We start from the raw sequence: 21,439 nt of genomic DNA on the forward strand, positions 1-21,439 counted from the left end.
ATTTAACATGTATAAGACTGCCTGCCATCTAGGGGTGGAGAGAGAGAAGGGAAAAGTCAGAATAGAAGTGAGTGCAAGGGATAATGTTGTAAAAAATTACTCATGCATATGTTCTGTCAATAAAAAGTTATAATAATAATAATAATAAAGAGACTAGTTGATCAGTGGAATAGTTTAGGTTCACAGGGCAAAATAGTCAATAACTTTAATAATCTAGTATTTGACAAACCCAAAGACCCCAGCTTTTGGGATAAGAATTTACTATTTGACAAAACTGCTGGGAAAATTGGAAACTAGTATGGCAGAAACTAGGCACTGGCCCACACTTAACACCATACACCAAGATAAGGTCAAATTGTATTCATGATCTAGGCATAAAGAATAGGATTACAAATAAATTAGAAGAACATAGGATAGTTTACCTCTCAGACCTATGGAGGAGGAAGAAATTTGTGACGAAAGAAAAACTAGAGATCAGTATTGATCACAAAATAGAAAATTTTGATTATATTAAGGTAAAAAGCTTTTGTATAAACAAAACTAATGCAGACAAGATTAGAAGGGAAGCAATCAACTGGGAAAACATTTTTACAGTTAAAAGGTTCTGATAAAGACCTCATTTCCAAAATATATAGAGAATTGACTCTATAAGAAATCAAGCCATGCTCCAATTGATAAATGTTCAACGCATATGAACAGACAATTTTCAGATGATGAAATTGAAACTATTTCTAGCCATATGAAAAGATGCTCCAAATAATTATTAATCAGAGAAATGCAAATTAAGGCAATTCTACTATTATACACCTCTCAGATTGGCTAGGATGACAGGAAAAGATAATGCTGAATGTTGGAGGGGATGTGGGAAAACTGGGACACTGATACATTGTTGGTGGAATTGTGAATGCATCCAACCATTCTGGAGAGCAATTTGGGACTGTGCTCAAAAAGTTATCAAACTGTGCATACCCTTTGATCCAGCAGTGTTTCTACCCCAAAGAGATCTTAAAGAAGGGAAAAGGTTACGTGTCAAAATGTTTGTGGCAGCTCTGTTTGTAGTGGCTAGAAACTGGAAATTGAATGGATGCCCCTCAACTGGAGAATGGCTGAATAAGTTGTGGTATATGAATGGTATGAAATATTATCGATCTGTAAGAAATGACCAGCAGGATGATTTCAGAGAGAGTTGGAGAGACTTACATGACCTGATGCTCAGTGAAATGAGCAGAACCAGGAGATCATTATACATGACAACAAGAAGTCTATAGGAAGATCAATTCTGATGGACGCGACTCTCTTCAACAATGAGAAGAACCAAATCAGTTCCATTTGTTCAATAATGAAAAGAACCAGCTACACACACCAAAAGAACTATGGGAAATGAGTGTGAACTACAACACAGCATTTCCACTCCCTCTGTTTTTGTCAGCTTGCATTTTTGATTTCCTTCTCAAGTTATTTTTACCTTATTTCTAAGTCTGATTTTTTTTGTGCAGCAAAATAAGTATATATATATACATATATATATATATATACACACACACACACACACACACACGTTGTATTTAACATATACTTTAACATATTTAACATGTATGGGACTACCTTCCATCTAGGGGAGGGAGTGTGGGGGGAAGGAGGAGAAAAGTTGGAGCAGAAGGTTTTGCAAGGGTCAGTGCTGAAAAATTACCTATGCATATATCTTGTAAATAAAAAGCTATAATTAAAAAAAATAAATTACAAAAAAAATTTAAATAAAAATAAATTTTTAAAAAAAGAATTTACCCACATCAGGGGCAGGTGCTTACCAAGGGATCTGGCTATTAACACAAAGATGGGATTTTGCCTTAGTTTTAAAAGATAAAACTTTACAACTAATCAAACCAAGTCCAGTAATCTAGACTTGCATCAATTGAAATGAATCTTATTTTTTAAAAAAATATCAAATGTATTTCTTTCATTCTGACTTATGCCTACATAAGATATTGTGCGTACCTGACCAGTAGCTGAGTTTGGGGGAATTGTTGCCAGTGGCTTTTATCTTGAGTGCACATGAATATACATACAACACACACACACACACACACACAAGGTCACAAGCTTTGCATCATTTTCATCTCTCCTCAAGCAACTGGCTCTTATCAAAATAGTAAATGAAATTTATGCTTAGAAAAATATGCAAAAACTTCCCATACTTGAGCAAAATTGGGAATTCTGTTATCTGATGACATCTTGCTCCAGTCTAATGAAATTCAGACTATGCTCAGTCATGTTCAGAAGTTGGATTTTGGACCACAGAGGTCCTTACACTTTTGTGTGTCATGGACCCTTTGAGGTAATCTTGTGAAGCCTGTGGACCCTTCCCAAAATCATCTTTTAAAATGCATTTAAAAAAAAACACCTAGGATCACAATGGAAGCCAATTATATCAAAATATCCTTTTTTTCCCCAAAACATATCCCTGCCAAACAACACAATCATCTTCTGTATAAATGTCAGAATTCTTTAAGATCATATTCTTTGTAAAAGCTTATGGTATTCCACTGACAAAAAAAAAGTCACAACTTTTTTACCAACCAGTAATCTCCCAGGTTCCAACTCCTTAGAATGTTTTGTTTCGTTTGTTTTTTTCTTTTTTAACCCTTTTTCAAGAGGCCACCAGCAACCCCTGTGTTTTACTTTCTTCATCTTTTCCAATTGTTTGTGTTTTCTCATGCCACTCACCAAAATATCTCCTGCATTTCTATAGAACTCCAGTTCTTGTTCCAGTTTCCAGGACCAGAAGATCGCCAGTATGTTTGACCTGTCTCCTGATTACCGCCAGCAGCACTTCCTGACAGGTCTTCTCTTCACTGAATTGGCTGCTGTACTTGATGCTGAGGGAGAAGGGTATGTGTCTGATCTTTTTTTCAGTGAAAATAAAAAGAGGTGTGTGAATTAGATGTGTGCATATGTGGGAGTTGGCATGGATTGGGACAGTCCCAAAATTTAATTTTTACAAAACTAAACCTCTGACATCATTGACCCAGGGAGCTCTCAGGGTGGAAATTCCTATCCCTTTGCAGATCAGCATCTTCCCTGCAACTTAAAAGGCTGTTTAGAGTACAGACCTAAAACCAGTAATTTCAGATTTCTTTCTCAGCCTTAAGCGAACACTTTCCCATAATCTCAGCAAAAAATAATCATTTTATGGCATTAGTTTCTTATCCTTTTTTGTATTAAGCAACACTGCTGGGGAAACCTACAAAGCCTACTTCAGAGTAATTATGGTTGGGTTTTGCTTTTTTAATGCCTAAAATAAAATATATAAGATTACAGAGAAACCCAATTTTGAAAAAGTTATCAAAAAAAAAAAAAAACTTTTTTTTAAAACAACAAATTCAAAAAACCCCAAAGGAAGAATTCTTGCTTTGTATATAACTAAACTTGCCCTCGCAGCCCAGATTTCCCTTGATGACAAGATGCCTTAGAAAGCCATCTTTGAGGCAAAGAGAAATTTCATTTGCAAATTCTTGCCTTTTTGAGGTAGCTCAACCTGTGCCTACTTTTCTTTATGCCTAAATCTCCTTTATGACAGTACTTCTGTAGATTAAATAATCTTTAAGGTTTACCTTGACAGCAATTTCCATTTTCCCTCTGGTCAAGTGGTACCTGTGGTACCTGTGGAGAAAGAAACCTAGACATTTGTTTCTACTTCACTCTTGTGAAATCTAGTCCTCTTGTAAAATTGTTACTGATTATGTGATCCAAAACATGCTAGGGCAACATGAAAGGTCACTTTATCATAATATATAATATGTTGGTTACCTCCTTCAAATAAATACATCTACTATCTTTGTTATCTCCTGGAGAGGAACTAAAATATTAAAATATTAGCAAAGTTTTATATTTTATATTTTCTTTATCTTTTTATTCTGCCTTTTTCTTTCCTTTTTTTCTTCTTTCATCCCTAAATTGTACCCTCCCATCTACACACACAATATTATTAATAGTCTTACCAAGATCTACCTATCCTACTGAAAGGATTCTTGAGAATCAACTCCACCCTTGAAATTCTGGCTTAAATTTCTTGTGCCCTTCCCCCTATTTCCCTTTTCTACATAAGGCACTGATTTCTATGCCCATTTATTTATGTTACTATCTTGGTGCCACAAAGTGATCCATCAATCAATTTATTAAATATCTACTAAGTACTAATATATGCCTTTTGAAAATTTGATCTATAATAACAATAGGTAGGAAACAACTAACTAGATGGCACAGTGGATAGAGTGATGCATCTCATTTTTGTGAATTCAAATCTGGCTTCAAACTCTTACTAGCTGTGTGACTCTGGACAAATCATTTAACTCTGTTTGCCTCAGTTTTATCATCTTTAAAATGCTATGGAGAAGAAAATGGCAAGATCCCAATGGGATCACAAAGTATGATACAAATAAAATAATTGAACAGCAACAATAATAACTCACAATAAAATCTCTTAAAAGTTTGCAGAGTATCTTACATACATTTTCTTTTTTTAAAAAAATTTTATTATAGCTGTTTATATGCATGGGTAATTTTTCAACATTGACCCTTGCAAAAACTTCTGTTTCAACTTTTCCCCTCCTTCCTTACACTCGCTCCCCTCAATGGCAGGTCCTATACATGTTAAATATGTTAAAGTATATTACATATATTTTCTTATTTGATCCTTGTAAACAGCAGCCCTGTGAGGTGTAGGTACTACTGTTACCCACCCTCATTTTTACAAATAAAGAAATATAATTTGATTTATCCAGTGTTATACATCTAGTGTCTGAGATAGGATTTAAAGCTAGGTTGTCCTGTCTCGAAGTCCAGTACATTGAGATTTTCTCAGAGATGTTAGATATTTTTGTCAAGATATCTAGTAAGTATCTGAGATATGGTGGGAAGCCAGTTCTTCCTGCCTGAGTCCAAGAGTCTATGCATTTTGCTATTTTGCTTGATATTTTGCTATCTGTGGTCTGATTGTTATTTGATTGGGTTTTTAAAGTCTGCTTGTTTTTGCTTTTATGAAAGGATTAAAAGTATGCATTTGTTTGCTTTCTTATATCCTTTAATGTTTTGGGTATCTCTTCCACTGAGTCTTTGCGTCTCTTTTGCCAACAGAATCACTAAAGTGCAGAGGAAAGCCATTAGTGCCATCCATAGCCTACTGAGCTCTCATGACCTGGACCCCCGATGCTCTAAACCAGAAGTCAAAGTCAAAGTAGCTGCCCTTTATCTCCCTCTGGTTGGTATAATCATGGATGCTTTGCCACAGCTCTATGATTTCACAGGTAACTAATGATGTCTTCTCTTTCCTTATTTGGCACTTGAGGGCCCCCTCTAACTGTACCTTATAACAACACATGGTGTGGATGAAGTCACTGTAATTAATTCAAATACTGATTTAATTTACCTGAATTATTGTTTTCTAGACAAGAGCTTCTAATATTTACTTCATGAATGTATAAAAAATTGCTACATGTATGTGTAAATGCAGGAACTGACTTTTTTATTGACCTGGTTATTTTGTGGGAAAATGTTCTGCTTCCCCCCAAAATATAAACATATTTTGCATGAAAACAAAGAAATTGTTTTGAACACAGATTCACAAATTCCACCATCAGGATGCAGTGGGGAAAATCCTTATGGGGAAAAGTGGAGAACCTTGATACAAATTCTCATCTTGCTACAAAATATCTATGAGATTTTGGCCAAGTCACTTAATCTATATGCGGCTCAATTTCTTCATCTGTAAACAGGAGGAGGCTGTACTGAATGATGTCTAAATTCTAATCCAATAATTAGGTCTACGACTTAATCTATGCCTCCATGAGCCAAATTCTTCTTCCAGGTAGGTAGAGCAACAAAAGGTCATTTGCAATAAAAATAGAGCCATGTCCCAGGAAATGTACTAGAGTAAGGTTTCCAATCTGGTTTCTGATCCTAACACTTCCACTGACTGACCAGCTAGGGTGACGTAGGGCAAAGCACTTTAACCTGTCCAGGTCTCACTTTTCTCTTTTGTCAAATGAATGGACAGGAAGTAAAGAGCATCATTTCATTAAAAGATCAAAAATCATTCCAAGGAGTATTCATACTATTAGATAGGACTAGATTTGTAATATCGACGGAAAAGGGAATTCCCAGATGAAAATTTTCTATCAATAAAGATCAGTACCTCCTTTGCTAGGCAGAAAGTTAGAATGTTGCCTATAGCAGAGATGTCAAACATGAATCCAAAAGGCCAATGTGACACATCCCAGCTGCTGAAACCTGATCAAAATATGATTGAGAAATATTTAACAACACAAGCTTTTTTTTTAATGTAATAAAGCAAATAATACCATAGCTTAAAAGTAAGTCAATATACAATCAGCAGAGATTCCTATGTACAGATTAGCAATCCTGTTTCTATTTGAGTTTGATACTGAAAGCCTAGAGCACTGGGAGTCATTTGTCCAAGATCCCAAAATCTGTATTTATCAAAGGCAGGTTTAGAATCCATTTTTTTCTAATCTCAAGACTAACTGTCTTACCATCATGGTGCACTGCCTCTCAGAGAGAGATGACAAAAATATGTGTGGTATTCAACCTAATTCAACAAACATTTACTAAAAGCCTAACTTCTCTGTGAAAGGTTCTGGCTAAGTACTAGGTTGGTTGACATTAATAAAAACAACCTGATACCACAAGTGGCTGACAAGATAGAGGAAGAGTTAATTGCCCACCTTAGAGAAAGAGATGCTATAAGGAAAAAGGCTTTGGGAAAGTAGATTGTGAGCAGAATGTGAAGTCCATCAATACCAGTCAAAGACTTTGTATTTTTGTCTGATAGGCAATTGAAGAGTCACTAATCTAAGTTGCCTCCCTAATGTCAAGTTATTTGGATGAATATGCAGAGGTTACAAGTCAGAAGTAACTGCAGTTTTCTTCCCTCTAGACTAGTTAATGTCCAAAGTCTCTTCCTTCCAGCTCTAAAATTTTATGATTTCATGTGTGTAAATATATTTTGGATAGTCTTATCTCTTTTTATTTGAAAATTTGGAGGCAAAAGATCACCTTTTCCCTAGATTCATAAGCCACTCTGTCAGGAAAAAGTACATGATAGTAGCACACATTTTTTTTATCTTTAAGGCTTATTATCTCATCTGACTCTTAAAAACAATTCTATGAGGTTGGTATGTATATAATACCCATTTTATCGATAAGGAAACTGGGATTAAGTCACTTGCCCAAGGTCATACAACCAGTAAATCTCTGAGAAAGGATTTGAATGCAAGATACTGACAAAGGGCAGAGGCCAAGGTGCCTCAGAACAAAACAGCAATAGTTTTCCTATTTTGAAAGGTGAATAAATTTTAATTTATTTTTAATAGAATAAATAAGCATTTCCATAACATAGTGTGGTAGTAATAATAATAAAGCACATGAAACTGCAAATCTATTATATACAACTTACTATTCATTTTAAATATATAATAAATTGATCATGTAAATGCTTCTTTTTTTCCTTTTTTTTCCCTTTCCTTCCCTCTCCTTGTTCTGGAGATGGCTCCCATTAGATGTGTGTGTGTGTATAATCATTCTATACATATTTCTCTGTATCAGTACTTTCTCTGGATACAGATAGCACATTCCTTTGTAGTTAGTTTGAGTATTTCTAACAGTCAAAATGAAAAATTCACTCAAAGTTATTCTTTAAAAATTTCTGTTAAAAATAAAATTTTAATTTTTTAAAAATTCTAGTTACTCCATAGTGATTCTCCGTCTTCTCTTCTACCATATTGTACAGATTATCATGGCATCCAATTAGCTAGTCGGAGACCTCTTTGGTTCCAGAGAGCGTCTGTTTGCAAGCAGATAGAAGAAAAGAATACAGAAATCCTTGAAGCCAATATTACTTTGCCTTATCCCTCCATGAAGTTCTATTTAATTTAGTTGTTTTGGAATTTTAACTCTGAAAAATGGATTGGCTCATCTGTAGCTTGAAATGCATGCAAATAAAACAAAAGACAGACATTCCCACAGAAATAATTTTATCACCTTTAAACATTACTGCAGAGCCTTTAGCTGAACTATGATTTTTTCAGTCATTATTTCAAGTTCTGCAGTAGCCTCCCTTCCCAGTAAACAGAACCAATTTACTTGATATGTATATCTTAACACTGGACTTCAGTGCCTGGAGGAAACAGTGAGGCTGATGATTTTATGTCACTCTGTCTCATTTAAATTCAATTCACCTAGCTTTTGACAATCAAGTTGGGACTAGTGTTTAAAAAGTACAGAAGTAGATGACATGCATTTCTAGAGGTCCTAGCTGACTTATGGTAAATGTGTACATTGTTCCATTAAGAACTGTTCAGATTTTTTGACTGTGACTCAATTTTCCCAAAATGGAGTACATTCCTTCAGAACACATCACTCCCAAATTTTATAGGTAATTGTTTAATTGTTTTCTTGGGTGATTCACAATGGAAAGAATTTTTCAATGGAATCTTTTAGTCTTTTAAAACTCAAATGTGTCAAGTGAAGTGCTCCCCAAACATAAATTAAACTTAGAAGTTATTATATAGCTGTCAAAATGAAAAATTATAATGACTTATCTGTGAGTAATATTCATAAGGTTTAGATTTAGGGAACCAAAATGAGGGGTTTCTGGTGGTCAGGGAGTGAAATTATAAGGTCTAGTGGCAGGTTTGGGGTTCAGGGAACCAAATGGAGAGGTTGGCTCTCCTGCAATCCCTTGGGATTCGGCACAAGGATAGGGAGTTTTAGGGACTCCCTTCTGGCAGTGCAGAGGTTCTCTGTAAAAGAATTTACAGACCTGAAAACCTAGACTGATTAAAGGGTTTATTATGAGGATTGGAAGTAAGATTAGAAATCCTGACAGAGAGGTATAAAGTCTGGTTAGGGAACTAGATGAGGATAAAGAGAGAATAACACTGGAAAAGAATATTATTCCAGTGGACAGAGGTTTCCTTGGCATAGCATGGCATGTTTGTGTAATGCCAGAGAAACTGAGGCAGGAGAGAGATTAGAGAGTTTTTAATATTTTATTAATTGGAGAGCATAATTGTTTGGACAGGACTCTCATCTCAAAGGATCCAGCCAGAGATTAGAGATCAATTCAATAGTTTATTAAATGGAGAGATATACTGGGATCCATGTTGGTCTCGCGGCTGGATGAGACTGTCATCTCAAAGAATCCAGGGATGTATGGGAGAATCCCAAACCCTTAAATACCTTTTACAAAGAAAGGGGAAAGAAGCAGGGAAACTTCTTCACAGAAACATTTGGCTTTATCAGGATTGGGGGAGGCCATAAATTCTTTTTTTTTGTTTGTTTGTTTGTTTGTTTTTTTAATTTTTGGTTTAGGCAATTGGGGTTAAGTGACTTGCCCAGGGTCACACAGCTAGGAAGTGTTAAGTGTCTGAGACCAGATTTGAACTCAGGTCCTCCTGACTTCAGAATTGGGGCTCTATCCACTTCACCATCTAGCTGCCCCTATCCAACTCCTTTTTGCCCAACATCCTTTTGGAGTTTCCTCCTGAGTTCAGGGCTGGTGCTCTATCCACTGTGCCACCTGGCTGCCCCGAGGCCATAAATTCTTACTAACAGCCAGCGTCAGGAGGTCTGAATAAACAGAAGTAAATTCTTGAGGGCAGAAGGAGTCAAGAAGTCTGAATTCCCTCTTATCTTGAGTCTTACATTAGCAATTTATAACCTTAGAGCAAATGGTCCTCAGTTTTAAGGGATCAGAGGGGGATTTTACAGCTAAAGGGATTAAGGAAACTGAGATAGAACTCAGTCAGGACTAGTACAGGGAAACTAGTACAGGGAAACTGAGTCAGGACAGTTAAAGAGAACTGTGGCACAACATTTGGAACCTCTGCAAAGAGAGGGTTTTAGTTTGGCTCTTTTATAATGGGAGGGAGTCCCAAGTTGGCTCATCCAGCTTGAGCTGGAATTTGAATTGACTTCAATGAGTTTTAGGACTGAGCCCACCCCACCTAGATAACAAGGATGAAACTGTCCCCGGGGCCAGGTTCCCTCACTGAGGCAGAGTTGAAGGAGATTTTCTCCTTCAAAGATTTTTAGAGTTTCAGGGTCCCCTCTTCAATATCAGATTCAAGATTTGAAGTCAAAAAGACTTGAGGGTCCAATATACCTCTTATGCCAATTATTTGTATGATCCTGGCTAAGTCACATCTGTTTCCTCTTCTATAAAATGAGTGCACCTGACTAGATGACCCCAGAGGTCTTTTACAGTTTTAGAATTATAACCTATGCTAAATCATGTATATTTGATGTACCTTAGAAATTCACTAGGATTTATCTAACAAGTTAAACATGAATAGAACTTTGCATTAAAGGAGAGGATTCTCATGCCAAGAGTTCCCTGTATTGCTTGCATGCAGATAGAAAAGAATACAGAAATCCTTGAAGCCAACATTACAGAGTTCCCATACAAGTCTGCCACCCCTCCCACCCCCCACCCCCCACCCCCACAGTTATTTTGAACTTAATTGCTTTACAATTTTACCCTCCTTCTTTTTAGGTCCTAAAAATGAACTTTTAGCATGAAACTCATCTTGTTGTTTAATTGTCTTTGTGACCCATTTGGGGTTTTCTTGGTGAAGATACTGAAATGGTTTGTTATTGCCTTCTCTAGCTCATTTTACAGATAAGAAAACTGAGGCAAACAGAATTAAGGGACTTTCCACACAGGAAATGTCTGAAGTCAGATTTGAACTCTGGAAGATAAGTCTTCCTGATTCCAGGAGGGGGAACTCTATCTACTGTGCCACCTAGCTGCTATATCAATATCAATATTGATATTGATAGTGAGAAATAATTGTTCAGAAGTGGTACAATTATTTCCTTCACAGTTGTCTGCCTTTCATTTGATGCTTTGATTGAGTTTCAAGGGACTACTAGGTGGCACAATGAATAGTGCCAGGCCTGGAGTCAAGAAGACTCATCTTCTTGAGCTTAAATATGATCTTATTAACTGTATGACCCTAGGCAAGTTATTTAGCCCTGATTGCCTCAGTTTCCTCATGTGTAAAATGAGCTGAAGAAGAAAAGACAAACTACTCCAGAATCTTTTCCATGATAATACCAAATAGAGTCATGGAGAGTTGGATAAGACTAAAAATAATGAACAGCAACAATAAAAACTGAGAGAGGTTCTATTAGCTTTCTTATCTAAAACATTACAATGTTAGACTAAAAAGCTAAGTCAATCATCATATGATCTTTATTTTTGATCTCATATGCCATGGCTAAGCAAAGTCTATTAGACTTAGAAGCAGCTTTTAAAATTTTTATGAAGGTCAATTTTCTCATTTCCAAGAATTACCTTCTATCCTAATTCTTTTTTTATTTTTTTTCATCTCCTTTTTTAATCTGATTGCCTCTTCTTATGTATGGCAGTAGATTAAAACAATGATACCAGTCCTAACTAAAATTATTTCCCAGACTCTACTAATACACAGGCATCAAAATCAAGCCCATGGAATTTAGTTTTCTTGGAAGTAAATTTTGTACAATAGACTAAGGAAACTATTTACTAATGTAAATAATAATATACTAAATAATAAATAATGTAAATAAACTAATGGTTTTTAATAGTTAACTTGACTGATGATATTTTAAAATGCAGTTTCAGATCGTGGTGGGAAAGGTCGTCCAACTAACCCAGATGAAGAACAAGAAGGTGGAAGTTCAATTAATCAAACTGTGGCACTGGCCATTGCAGGGAATAATTTTAACCTCTCGAAGATGTCTGGAGCATCTCTCTCTTCTTTGGTATACATTCTCATGAATTTCACTAGTTTGATCTTCACGTATATTCAGTATTTCTTTTATAATATACATAGTATTCCCACATATATGTAACAAAGGCAGAATTTATAAGTAATAAGAATTGTAAACTTTGAGCTCAGAACCCCTTATTCCTTAGATTTATTAAATTATTAAATTAGACAAGTTATGATCCATGATGGTAGAAGGAAATTTTTATTCCAGGAAGTCTCCCACACTTATAGAATAATAGCTTCTTTATATCCTCCAATGAAGATTTCATTTCTCTTGCTAGAGGGAATAATAATGAATCACAGGGAGTCCAGACCACTGGGGCAAATAGGAAGATCAGAGGATCTGAAACTAGCAAGGTTAACAGCAAAACTGATGAGGTTTAGGTTTGGAGGTTCCCTCTTGTAGGGAACCAAATGATAAGATCTAGATTTAGGGAACCAAAATGAGATTAGGATTTCTGGTGGTCAGGGAGTTAAATGATAAGGTCTAGTGGCAGGTTCGGTTTGGGGAACCAAATGGAGAGGTTTGGCTCCCCTACACCTTCTTGGGATTCCGCGCAAGGAGAGGAAGTTTTGGGGAACATCCTTCTGGCGGTGCAGAGATTCTCTGTAAAGGAATTTACAGACCCGAAAACCTAGATTGGTAAAAGGTTTATTATAGGGATTGGGAAGTAAGGTTAGAAATCCTGACAAGAGAGGCATAAGGTCTCGTTAGGGAAATAGGTGAGGATAAAGAGAGGATAACACTGAAAAAGAATATTATCCAATGGGCAGAGGTTTCCTTGGCATAGCATAGCATGGCATGTTTAGAACCTCTGCAAAGAGAGGATTTTAGATCGGCTTTTTTATAATAGGAGCTTTGGCTATAAGCTGAAGGGGGCTAGTGAGCCGAGTCACAAGTTGGCTCATCTATTAGTTGGGTTTTCAGCTTGAGCTGGAATTTGAATAGAATGAGTTTCTTGAATAGAGTTGGAATTTTTTTGCTAGATAATAGAGTGAAACTGTTTGTCTTGTTTCCCTCGGAAGGGGTCCCTCACTGAGGCAAAGTTAAAGGAGATTTTCTCCTTCAAGGAGTTTTAGAGTTTCCAGTCCCTTCTTCAAAACCAAAGGATCAACTAGCATGTTCCTTCAGAGTAAGAAAGGTTCAAAATACTATATACCCTGCCTTCTATTGGGTGCCTGATAATCAAAGATCAGCCTGTGAAAAGAACTCAGACCCTAGCTGTTGTGGGACCAAAGGTAGTTATAGTTTCTTTTGTTCTGACTAATCAAAGCTGCAGACTCCAAAATATATATTTCTTTTATTTTACCCCCTTTACTTAAGAAGCTTACAGGACAAGTTATATTGTTGCCTTTTATTTTTACATCACATTCTTTTCCAAATGTGGCCCTCCATGTTTCTGCAACCCAGTGAATCATGCCTTGTAACATTTTTTTTCTTTTTATGCTGATAAACATTCATACACCATAATTTATTCAGCCATTCTCCAATTGACATAACATATATTTTTAAAACACAAAAAAAAGTTGTAGAAATGTCTTATGTCCCATAACTCCCAAACCATTATTTCCAACATACTTAAGAGAGAATATCTATTTCATCTCTACATTCCCCCCATGATGGCCATATTGAAAAGAGTACAATCTCATGTCATGTAATTAAGTAACAAAAAACAATTCTCTGTGCAATAAAATTGGTATCATGGAATTTCTTTGCCTAAAAAACATAATCTTTAAGCCACACAGGCAGACACCAAACATTCAACCAGCACAAATGAGTTCTTTACCACACCAATTCTATCAACTTAATCTTACCCTTTGGAAATCAGAACAGTGCTAGCTTGGGATGCTCAAAGTAGGGCAGTTTTCTCAAGCATCCAGCCCTACATTCTCCTCTACATTAAAACTTCATTAGAGCGAGCATCCTTGAGGACCTATGCAGTCTGCAACCATAGTGCACCAAAGAGGGGGAGAGATAGAAAACATAATTCTATCAATTATCAGGAGAGGATAGAAATAGAATAGCACACAAGCCCCAGGAAACGTAGTTTGCTAGTCAAAGAGCTGCCTGCCTTTGTAGTCCTAAGACTATATAATATAGTTCTTGTTCATAGGCTCACAGAATAAATACTGGAAGGATCTTCAAGAGATCACTATAATTTTCTAGATAGGAACTAGAGATCAAAAAGGCACAATAAGTGTGGGATTTCAATCTACGGCCTCAGATTGAAAATTCAATCATCTTTTAATCATCCCTTGCTGGACCTAGTCCTGCCTTAATCCTACCATCTCCTTTCATGATCTGTATGACTCAGGAACCTTTGTTTAACTATATAAGGATTGATAGGAATGGATACTGGGTCAGGAAATGAATAAGAATTCTTACATGTTGAAAGCTTAGCATTTCTTAATCTAAAAACATTTCTGTTTTTATTTCTTTCTCTATCAACCCTATCTTTCAAAAATAAAAAATAAAAAACTTCATTCCAGCCCTACAAGCAATACAATGTGCTGAATCCTGATACCACCCGCAACCTCATGATTTGTTTCCTCTGGATCATGAAAAATGCAGAACAAAGCCTCATTCGGAAGTGGATTGCAGACCTACCACCAATACAGCTAAATAGGATTTTAGATCTACTTTTCATCTGTGTCTCATGTTTTGAATACAAGGTACATAAATTATTTCAATTTTCTCCAAATTTCAGCTGCTTTAGGGTTTTGTTTTTGTTTTTGCAGGGAGTGACATGCAGTGAGGGAAAACACAATAGGAGACATCTTTCCCTCTCCTATTTCTGTGCTTTTTGTACATTTATGTATTCAAGTTCATTTCTTCTTCCTTTCATCAATATTCTAATACCTTAGAAAAGAAAAAGAAGATATCTCTGTTTTTTCCATGTTTAAATGATGAATACAAGAATCCCAATCAAACAATTTCTCATCCCTTCTGATTTTGTCCACATAACACATAACTCCACTAGCTGAAATTTTAATATTTCCTTAAGGATTAGCATTATACATATAATAATTTTCAAAATAATTCTCCCAATCTTACTCAGGGAAAACACAATTCTGACAAAGTCAGTACACAAGTCCTTCAAAAGTCTAGAGATGTGAAGGCTCGGCTAGAAGAAGCATTACTAAGAGGAGAAGGTGCTAGAGGGGAAATGATGCGACGCTGCAAGATACCAGCAGGTGAGTTTTTAATTTCTCATTCTAATTTTTCTCTGAATGTTTCAGATGCTTTGTGGGAAGGGAATATTTTACTAATAAGATTTCAACTTTATGTTGCTTAGAAGCTGATGGTGCCATGCCTTGCAACAGCAAGGTTTGTGATTCGTCAGTGAGCTAAACTGTCCACCAAGCAATCCACAAGCATTTATTAACCACCTATCATTTTTTTTTGTGAATCAGTTGGCAAGTGAGGAGATGTCTCTGTAAGACATCTGGAATTAAGTCTAATTTAACAGGAGTAAAAGGGCCAAGCCCTAGGGTAAAGAAGAATAGTCACAATGAAAATAATGATAACAAGTAACATGTATATAGTACCTACTATGTACCAGATCCTGTGCTAAGTGCTTGACAATTATTAATTCATTCATTTGATAAGGAAGGTGAAGAGTAGCCATATTAGCCAAGAGCATTTCTAAGAGAATGATTGGGTTTATTCAGAGAATGTTTAATAATTATTAGCAATAATAAAAATATTTGTATAGCACTTTAAAGTTTGAAAAGTGCTTTACATAGAGAATCTCATTTAATTCTCATAATAACCCTGAAAGGGTTGCTCCTATTCTCACTTAGCAGATGATTCAATAATATAATAGTCATAAAAAGTGCTTAATACAGTGTTTTACACATAGTAAGCACTATAGAAATACTTATTCCTTTAGCTCCTCTAGTTGAAGACTTGTTTGCATGTGCAGATTTACATGTTCAGATGAAGAAGATGAAATTGATTCTTTTTCCCTCCCCAAGTCTTGCTCAGAGAAAACAAAATTCTGATCCAAATGAGTATCTTGGTCCCACAAAAGTCAAGAAATAAAGGCCTGGCTAGAAGAGCATTATTTCTGAAAGACAAAGGGGAAATGATGCACCACTTTTACAGATGGCAAAACTGAGGCAAACAGAGGTAGAGTGACTTGCCCAGGTTTACACAACTCAAAGGTGTCTGAAGCCTGATTCTGTCCCCAAAACCACCCAAAAAGCCACCCTTGTCATTTCTGGAGTAAATTTTCCAGAGAGCCTAAACACACTGGCAGTGTTTGTGTCCTTGTCAGACCTTCAATGTCCCAAGAAATCAGTGAACAGGGAATTGCAATAAGCTCTGATTCCTGTCATAGTGATGAGAAGCAAGCTTTCCTTCCACCTCTGTCCCAGCCAGGGATACACATGTGAGTCTTAAGAGTTTCACTAGAGGGCTCCCTGTCTGCAAGCTACAGAAATGGAATCAGAGAATCTGAGCTATGAGAATTGAGGCCCAAGGCAGGGCAGCTCTATCTTTTCCCTACCATCCTCTCCTTCTCCCCAGGTCAGGGAACAAGCCAACTACTGGGGAGTTTGGTCAGGTGCCTAGTGGATTTTGTTGCTAACCTTTTCGTGGCACATCATTTTTTCTAGTCATCAGCAGAGTTAGAGCTAGGCTACTTCAATAAGACTTGTTAATGAAATCCCAGCTATCTTGGAGAGTTCCATTCTAATCAAATTCCAATCATGCATTTTTTAACTCCTAGGAAATGACCGGTTTCCGGGACTAAATGAAAACCTGAGATGGAGGAAAGAGCAGACACATTGGCGACAGGCTAACGAAAAGCTAGATAAGTAAGTCACTCAGCAAATGGTTTTACCAAAAGTCCAAACTATTTTTCCCAGGGTACTTAGGTTACCAAAATAGCTGTATCCCTCAAAGGCAAAGAGAATGAATGATCATTTTCTGTATAGATGAAGTCCATTCAGTGGCCCAGAGTAATTAAAAGAACTAAAATTCTATGAACTCTCTGGACTGGTAGAGTATTTAAAGAAAACTAATGCTTGCATATTTCAGATGGTATTGCAAAGATGATAATGTACAGAAGAAATATTTTTCCATGGTAAAGGCAGATGATAAGTTCACAAAGAAAGCAAATGAGAACACAGGCTACATGCCCATGTCTGCATAATTTGAAACTGAATATATTTTGGATGTTGTTAATAGGAATCTGCCGTGTAACTCAGACAAAAATGAGAAGAATTTTAATTCTGAGCAAGTCTCCTTTTGATGAGGTTTAGATTTGGAGTTTCAAATAAAATTAGGGTTTCTGGTGGTCAGGGAATTAAATATGGTCTGAATGAGGTCTAGTGGTCACACAAGGGTAGGGAGTTCTAGGATTCCCTTTTGGTGGTGCAAGAGCCCCCTGTAAAGGAATTTACAGACCTGAAAACCTAGATTGATAAAAGAGGTTTATTATGGGGATTGGAAGTAAAGTTAAAGTCTGGTTAAAGTCTAAGAAATAGGTGAGGATAAAGAGAGGAGGGCACTGGAAACATTATTCCAGTAGGCAGAGAGTCCTTGGGGTGCCAGGAATGTGCTGGCATGTTTGGACCCTCTGCAAAGAGAGGGTTTTAGTTTGGCTCTTTTATAATAGGGGGTTTTGGCTACAAGCTAAAGGGGGCTTGTAGATGGAGTCCCAGATTGGCTCCTCCATGGATTTCAGCTAGAGTTAGAATTTGAATTGAATTCAATGGTTTCAGGACTGAGATGACCCTACCCAGAAAACAAAGATGAAACTGTTTGTGCTTGGGGTGGAGTCCCCTCACTGAGGCAGAGTTGAAGAAAGTTTTTTCCTTTAAGGATTTTTCAGAGTTTTGGGATTCTCTCTGTACTTTTGCTAATGAATGTGCCATTTCTATTTTATAGGACCATAGATTGAGATCTGGGAGGGAACATGGGCAGCTAGGTAGTTAGAGTGGATAGAGTGCTGAGCCTGGGATCAGCAAGACTCTTCTTCATGAATTCAAATCTAGCCTCAGACCCTTACTAACTGTGTAATCCTGGGCAAGTCACTTAATTCTGTTTGCCTCAGTTTATATAAATCTGTATAAGGCAGGCTGTATTATACTTGTTTGTTCTCTGTTTCTCTGAAGGGATTGCATGAGCCTTCATAAGTCCAAGTCTTTCCATATCATTCTAAATCTACCAGCTCATCATTTTCAACACCACACCAATATTCCAACCTTATACTATCTAATTGTTTTAAATAGTCTAAAGCAATTAATTAATATCGATGACACATAATATAGTTTTTCTCTTTTGATTAAATCTATTTTCACTCTAACTTCATCTGCCATCAATGATTACTATTTCTACTTTTTTTCCTAATAAATTCTACTCCTGATCTTTATTATTGTGTTTATGGGTATATCTTATTTATGCTTACTTCTGCTTTACTTTTACTTTCTACTTTGCCTTGCTTATTACTTAATCTAACTCTGCACTACCATTTTTAAGTAGGGATAAGAGTTTTTAATAAATACAAAATGATTGCTTCAGAGATTTTTTTCATTAAACAACTGAAATCCTTACCCTCCATATTTCTATTTCTTCCTTCATCCTACTGTTAAAGATCTCAAGAATGGACCTCATGAATATACATAGGGAAGTCCTAATCAAGAAAAAAGGCTTTTTTTCCTTTATAGCTCTCTCTAGAACTCAGTAATCTTAGGATAATCACTTCTCCATATGTCTATTTCCAAAATGCTTGGCTTTATGGTGGTAGCACATGATTCATCCTGACTTTCACATTCTGACAATGATGGCAAAAAATGTAAGAAATACTCTGAGACTCTTAAGAGTTTCCAAATACCTAGTAGCTGGTATACCATGGACGTCAGAATACCAGCTTCCCTGGGCCTTGTCCTCAGACAAAAAAGTTTTAGAGAAAAGTCAGTGGTGAGACAAAGAGCCGGGCCTTGGCTGAGCAAACTTTGGGTTGTCTTTTGAAAGTCTAATTAGGTAGTTTTACTTTGACCCAATTCAGAAGGAATCAGCCTCCTCACTCAGTGGCATCATTGTTTGCCAAACTCAGATCACACCCAACCTGACTCTTGATGGCCTGTAGCGTGGGCTCCACTTTGCCCAGATCTGGAGATTGCTGTCAGTACCCAAAACTCCAAAGTATCCCCAGAGATGGTTTGAGCAATCTGATTGGCCAGCTCTCATTCTGCCCAGATCTCTTCCTGTTTAAAAAGCAGTGGCTCTCTTTTACTTGACTTATAATTATAATAATGACTTCAGAACTTTAGCTAAAAAAATCAGACACAGTTAAGATAATCACCAGGAAAAACAAAACAAAACAAAACAAACCACTTCTAAAATCAGGTACTAATTTCATAAAATTATCTGAATGTATAAGGTGCTTACTTCCCTAAGTCACTTGCTTTGTTGTTTTCTCTGAAAGGTCTAGGTTTCTGAGGGTTTGCTTGTGTGTTAGTGTTCAGATTGCAATCTCTAGAATACAGCTGGACTGGATATGTGTTTAATCTGACCTCTTTTTGTTCCTTAGAACAAAGGCAGAGTTAGATCAAGAAGCCTTGATTAATGGCAACTTGGCCACCGAAGCAAATTTAATCATTCTAGATATGCAGGAAAATATTATCCAGGTAAGAAAATCAACAGCAAACTATGTTACATATGGATGTTTTTACTAGAATTTTTAAAAAGGCTTTTATTACAGCATTTTCAGGGAGAAGAAATAAACATTGATCCTGGATTGTTCCTTTTTGTTTGTTTATCAAAAAATCCAGTCTTTTTCTGCCCTTCTTTTCACAGTAAAGAGTTCACCTTACAAGTCTGGTCTACAATCCTTAAAGATGATTGTGCAGAAGTATTGGACAGTTGATACTTGTAATTGGGCCCATAAAATAAATGCATAGCCACCAAAGAGAGCTTTGCACTGCTACAACTTTCTAACTTCATCTTTCACTTGAAGATGTAAGCAAAACTTTTAATAGATGACAAGATCATGGCATGTCCAGTTGGTCTAAATGAAAGGAATAAATTACAAATGATGGTGTAACACAGTAGAAAGAGTGCTGGGATGAAAATACTTTGGTTTGAATCTTGGTTTTGCAGCTTACCACCTGTATGAACCCCCCTGCCTCTCCCTCAATTTCTTTATCTTTAAATTATACCTTCTGACAGAGTTAAGCCAGAGTGACTACTGGGACATGTTTTAGATAAAGCCAATAGGAAGATTTGTTTGCTATAACTACATATGTTGTTGTTTTTTTAAGGTTTTTTTTTAAATAGCTTTTTATTTACAAGTTATATGCATGGGTAATTTTACAGTATTGCCAATTGCCAAACCTTTTGTTCCAATTTTTCCTTCCCCCCATCCCCTCCCCCAGATGGCAGGTTGACCAATACATGTTAAATATGTTAAAGTATAAATTAAATACAAGTATACATGTCCAAACAGTTATTTTGCTGTACAAAAAGAATCGGACTTTGAAATAGTATACAATTAGCCTGTGAAGGAAATAAAAAATGCAGGCAGACAAAAATAGAGGGATTGGGAATTTTATGTAGCGGTTCATAGTCATCTCGCAGAATTTTTTCGCTGGGTGTAGCTGGTTCAATTCATTACTGCTCTATTGTAACTGATTTGGTTCATCTCATTGCTGAAGATGGCCACGTCCATCAGAATTGATCATCATATAGTATTGTTGTTGAAGTATATAATGATCTCCTGGTCCTGCTCATTTTGCTCAGCATCAGTTCATGTAAGTCTCTCCAGGCCTTTCTGAAACCATCCTGTTGGTCATTTCTTACAGAACAATAATATTCCATAACATTCATATACCACAATTTATTTAGCTATTCTCCAATTGATGGGTATCAACTCAGTTTCCAGTTTCTGGCCACTACAAAAAAGGACTGCCACAAACATTGCGCATACAGGTCTTTTTCCTTTCTTTAAAATCTCTTTGGGATATAAGCCTAGTAGTAACACTGCTGGATCAGAGGGTTACATATGTTTTTTTTTAATATTATCTTATTTTTTTCATAAAAATGTAAAGATAGTTTTCAATATATTTTTTAATTTTTCACAGTTACAACCAACATTTTTTCAGATATATATATATATCTGTGTATATATATATATATATACATTGTTTTTTTTGTTGTTGTTGTTTTTTTACATATTTCCTTATGAATCATGTTGGGTAAGAAAAGAAAAATCAGAACAAAAGGGATAGGAAAAAAAAAAAAAACAGAAGAAAAAGAAAAAAGAAGTGAACTTAACATGTGTTGATTTATATTCAGTCTCCATAGTCCTTTTTCTGGATATTGATGGAATTTTCCATCCAAAGTTTACTGGGATTGCCTTGGATCACTGAATCGCTGAGAAAAAACAAGTCTATCATAGTTGAATCATCACACAATCTGGCTGATGCTGTGCACAATGCTTTCCTGATTCTGCTTGTTTCACTCAGCATCAGTTCACAACATTCATTTTTGTAAAATTTTGTACTTTAAATTTTTCGTCCTTTCTTCCTTAACTCTTTAATTAACCCCTCCCCAAGACAGCAAGCAATCTGATGAAGATTAAATCTGATAAAGATTCCTG

At 36.2% G+C, this 21,439-nt stretch overlaps 1 protein-coding gene across 4 annotated transcripts in view; it reads left to right on the plus strand.

Annotated features, from left to right (window-relative positions):
- Positions 1-21,439, plus strand: part of DOCK8 (dedicator of cytokinesis 8) — a 312,124-nt gene that overhangs the window by 244,169 nt on the left and 46,516 nt on the right. For all 4 annotated transcript variants that reach the window (XM_051962333.1, XM_051962351.1, XM_051962346.1 and 1 more), the window contains 7 exons: positions 2,750-2,889; positions 5,134-5,303; positions 11,678-11,823; positions 14,322-14,504; positions 14,891-15,026; positions 16,565-16,652; positions 19,373-19,469. In XM_051962333.1, coding sequence (XP_051818293.1) covers positions 2,750-2,889; positions 5,134-5,303; positions 11,678-11,823; positions 14,322-14,504; positions 14,891-15,026; positions 16,565-16,652; positions 19,373-19,469 — 960 coding nt within the window. The remainder of the gene's footprint in view (positions 1-2,749; positions 2,890-5,133; positions 5,304-11,677; positions 11,824-14,321; positions 14,505-14,890; positions 15,027-16,564; positions 16,653-19,372; positions 19,470-21,439) is intronic.

This window comes from Antechinus flavipes, chromosome 1 (genome assembly GCF_016432865.1).
Source record: "Antechinus flavipes isolate AdamAnt ecotype Samford, QLD, Australia chromosome 1, AdamAnt_v2, whole genome shotgun sequence".
Lineage (NCBI taxonomy): Eukaryota > Metazoa > Chordata > Mammalia > Dasyuromorphia > Dasyuridae > Antechinus > Antechinus flavipes.